The 2500-nt window shown below is 48.2% G+C and overlaps 1 protein-coding gene across 4 annotated transcripts in view; it reads right to left on the reverse strand.

Annotated features, from left to right (window-relative positions):
• tp53bp2b (tumor protein p53 binding protein, 2b) overlaps positions 1 to 2500 on the reverse strand; it is a 54168-nt gene that overhangs the window by 51340 nt on the left and 328 nt on the right. For all 4 annotated transcript variants that reach the window (XM_048247919.1, XM_048247918.1, XM_048247921.1 and 1 more), the window contains exon 1: positions 2115 to 2500. This exon is cut by the window's right edge. In XM_048247919.1, coding sequence (XP_048103876.1) covers positions 2115 to 2141 — 27 coding nt within the window. In that variant the 5' untranslated portion in view covers positions 2142 to 2500. The remainder of the gene's footprint in view (positions 1 to 2114) is intronic.

Here is a 2500-nt window from a genome sequence, read left to right on the forward strand (position 1 = left end):
CCACAACAAAACCCTCTCCTCCATCCTTCGCCTACAACATGGGCGTTTTTTCCCCAGCATTCAACAGCTCCCAATAGCCCCTGTTTACATGTTTATATTTAAACAGCCGGAGAAGGAACATGATCACAGCCAGCTCTGGGAAGAGCTTATATGGTCATAATTGTGCTGCTGGGATACAGGGCTCTGATTCAGAAGAGGTGGAGTAGCCTACAAGCAGGAGACCGTGTCACGTGAGTGGTCTGGTCAACCTCACACCAACCAATAACTACCATCTTACAGATAGTTCATAAAACCCAATAACTGTACCATCTTACAGATAGTTCATAAAACCCAATAACTGTACCATGGTGGGTCTTACAGATAGGGTCTTATGACAGGCCTTTTTGGTACTGTTGGAGATTGTTGGTATGTGCTAGTGATGGTATACACTCTCTCGTTGAATGTGTGTCTGTGTGTATGTGATGTATAGGCTACAGTCAGTTTCAAACAGACAAATAGGTTGCCAACTTTTAGCTGATCATGAAGCCATTAATCAGTTGAGCAGCAGGAACTGCTGGATAAGCTAACAGAAACCTTGAACAGCACACAGTGCGTACAGTGCTGAACACCCATCAGTTCGGTCACTTCAGGGTCACGCCAGAGAACAGACTGGATTCAACATGATGGAACACACAAAGTGTTCCAATCAATAACAGTCACGCCGCAATACGTCCTTGAAGGCCACCGGTGAACTGCAGCCTACCACACAAAGCACACATATCACTACGTTCCGACGTCCCATACGTTTTCACTGTTATGGCACCACTGATGACGTTAGGTCAACATTGGAAGTGGCGTGCCGTGCAGACGGTGTGTGTCACATTTCAAGTCAGCTAGAGCTGTCATTCAAAGGAAGGTCAGGGAACACCGGGTCACCATGGAAATGCCTTCCTCGCGGAACAAGAAGAGGGACTCTGTCACGTCGTGTGGCTATTATCTCAGACTAGCCATGACTCGCCATTAGTGCATTTAAGCGAGCTTTAATGAATGTCTTTCCTTCGAAGGACACACCCTGAGAGTTCTCTGTGGGGAAGAAGGTTGTTCCCAGCGATAAAGGATGATCCACAAACGTTTACACGCATTACTGAACACATGGGTAGCCTACATAACGTCGCATATTCCTAGGATTTTTTACGCGCGCTAGGACCGGGGCAGGAGCCCATTATCCAATCATTGCCTGACTGTGTCGTTCGTTGCAGGACAATTGCATCGGGTGAGGTGAACTGTGCGACGTTCTGCTGCGCTCATCAAAACGCTGTCAAAGAGAGAGAGAGAGAGAGAGAGAGAGAGAGGGAGAGCACAAATTGACTTTACGAGGCACGCGGATGAAGACCGTAAATCTAGCGAATCGGTCGCCCTTTACCATACATTTATGAAAAACCTCCTCACACATAATCGTAAAGGGCAACCTGCGCCGCCTCCCCTGTCTGGCGCGGTGGCATATAGCCTATGATTTAATGGTTTAATCGGATTGCCATTTGTTGCACCATCTAATTCCCAACCCAGAGTCCGGTTCAAAAACCCTTTATCCTCCATGAGCTCCCAGAGCTGCATGCTGGAGGAGGTTGGGGATGGGGGAATGACTCCCACCCAGCACCGGACAGTATCTGTCCTTGTCAGGTTTGAGCGATGTGACAGAGAGATGTGATTAGGAGTTTGATTTGATTACAAAGTCAAAGGCAATCTATCTGGCTGCATGTAATTCAATTGGAAGGACATCGAGGCATCTTCATTGGAGATAGGCTATGCGCTAACCTAATAGTCTACAGGACCGTGCTTCTCTCTCTCTCTCTGCGCGCGCGCGCGTGTGTGTGTGTGTGTGGCATCTCGTCAACCCTTTACATTCTCATGCAGCCTAGTGCGGTGTCGTGAGTGCTGCCGTCCTCGACGAGACCGTACCGCACCACCAAAACCCACACGCAAGCATCACCATCGTCAATGAACATACACATGAAATCCCCTCAACCTCACGAACGTACACATCACCTGCTCAGACAACGATTTCACACTGTAGTGTCGGTGTTTAGAGACAGGAGAGGGTTAGAAGGAGACTAGAGTGTGTTGCGGCTACTCACCGGCATCATATTGGCTCCGTATCTCATGTAGGAAGGATTAAGCCAATTTCTTATAAGGTTCTAGTTTCCGTTATTGACAGCGGATGTTCTCCGTAATCCTTTTAAATCCAACAGTCCAAAACCGCGGTCCCCGGTTGCAGTTATCGACTTTTCTTCTTCAGTCGAAGCTGATTGTCTGCATAGCAACCTAGCCTACTAACGTTTGTAGACCCAGGGACTGTCTCCAGCGTTGTGGCTTAACTTCCAGGACTCGGGTAATTGTTCCTCGTTACCAAAAACCTGTTGCGGTTTCCACTCGAAATAACTTTCTCGTTTGCGCTGCTAGCATCCGTTAAGCGCGAGTCGGTACTCCTTTTCCTACCTGTGCGTGCACGACATGGCTATAT

The sequence above is a fragment of the Alosa alosa genome, chromosome 7 (assembly GCF_017589495.1).
Source record: "Alosa alosa isolate M-15738 ecotype Scorff River chromosome 7, AALO_Geno_1.1, whole genome shotgun sequence".
NCBI classification, from domain to species: Eukaryota; Metazoa; Chordata; class Actinopteri; order Clupeiformes; family Clupeidae; genus Alosa; species Alosa alosa.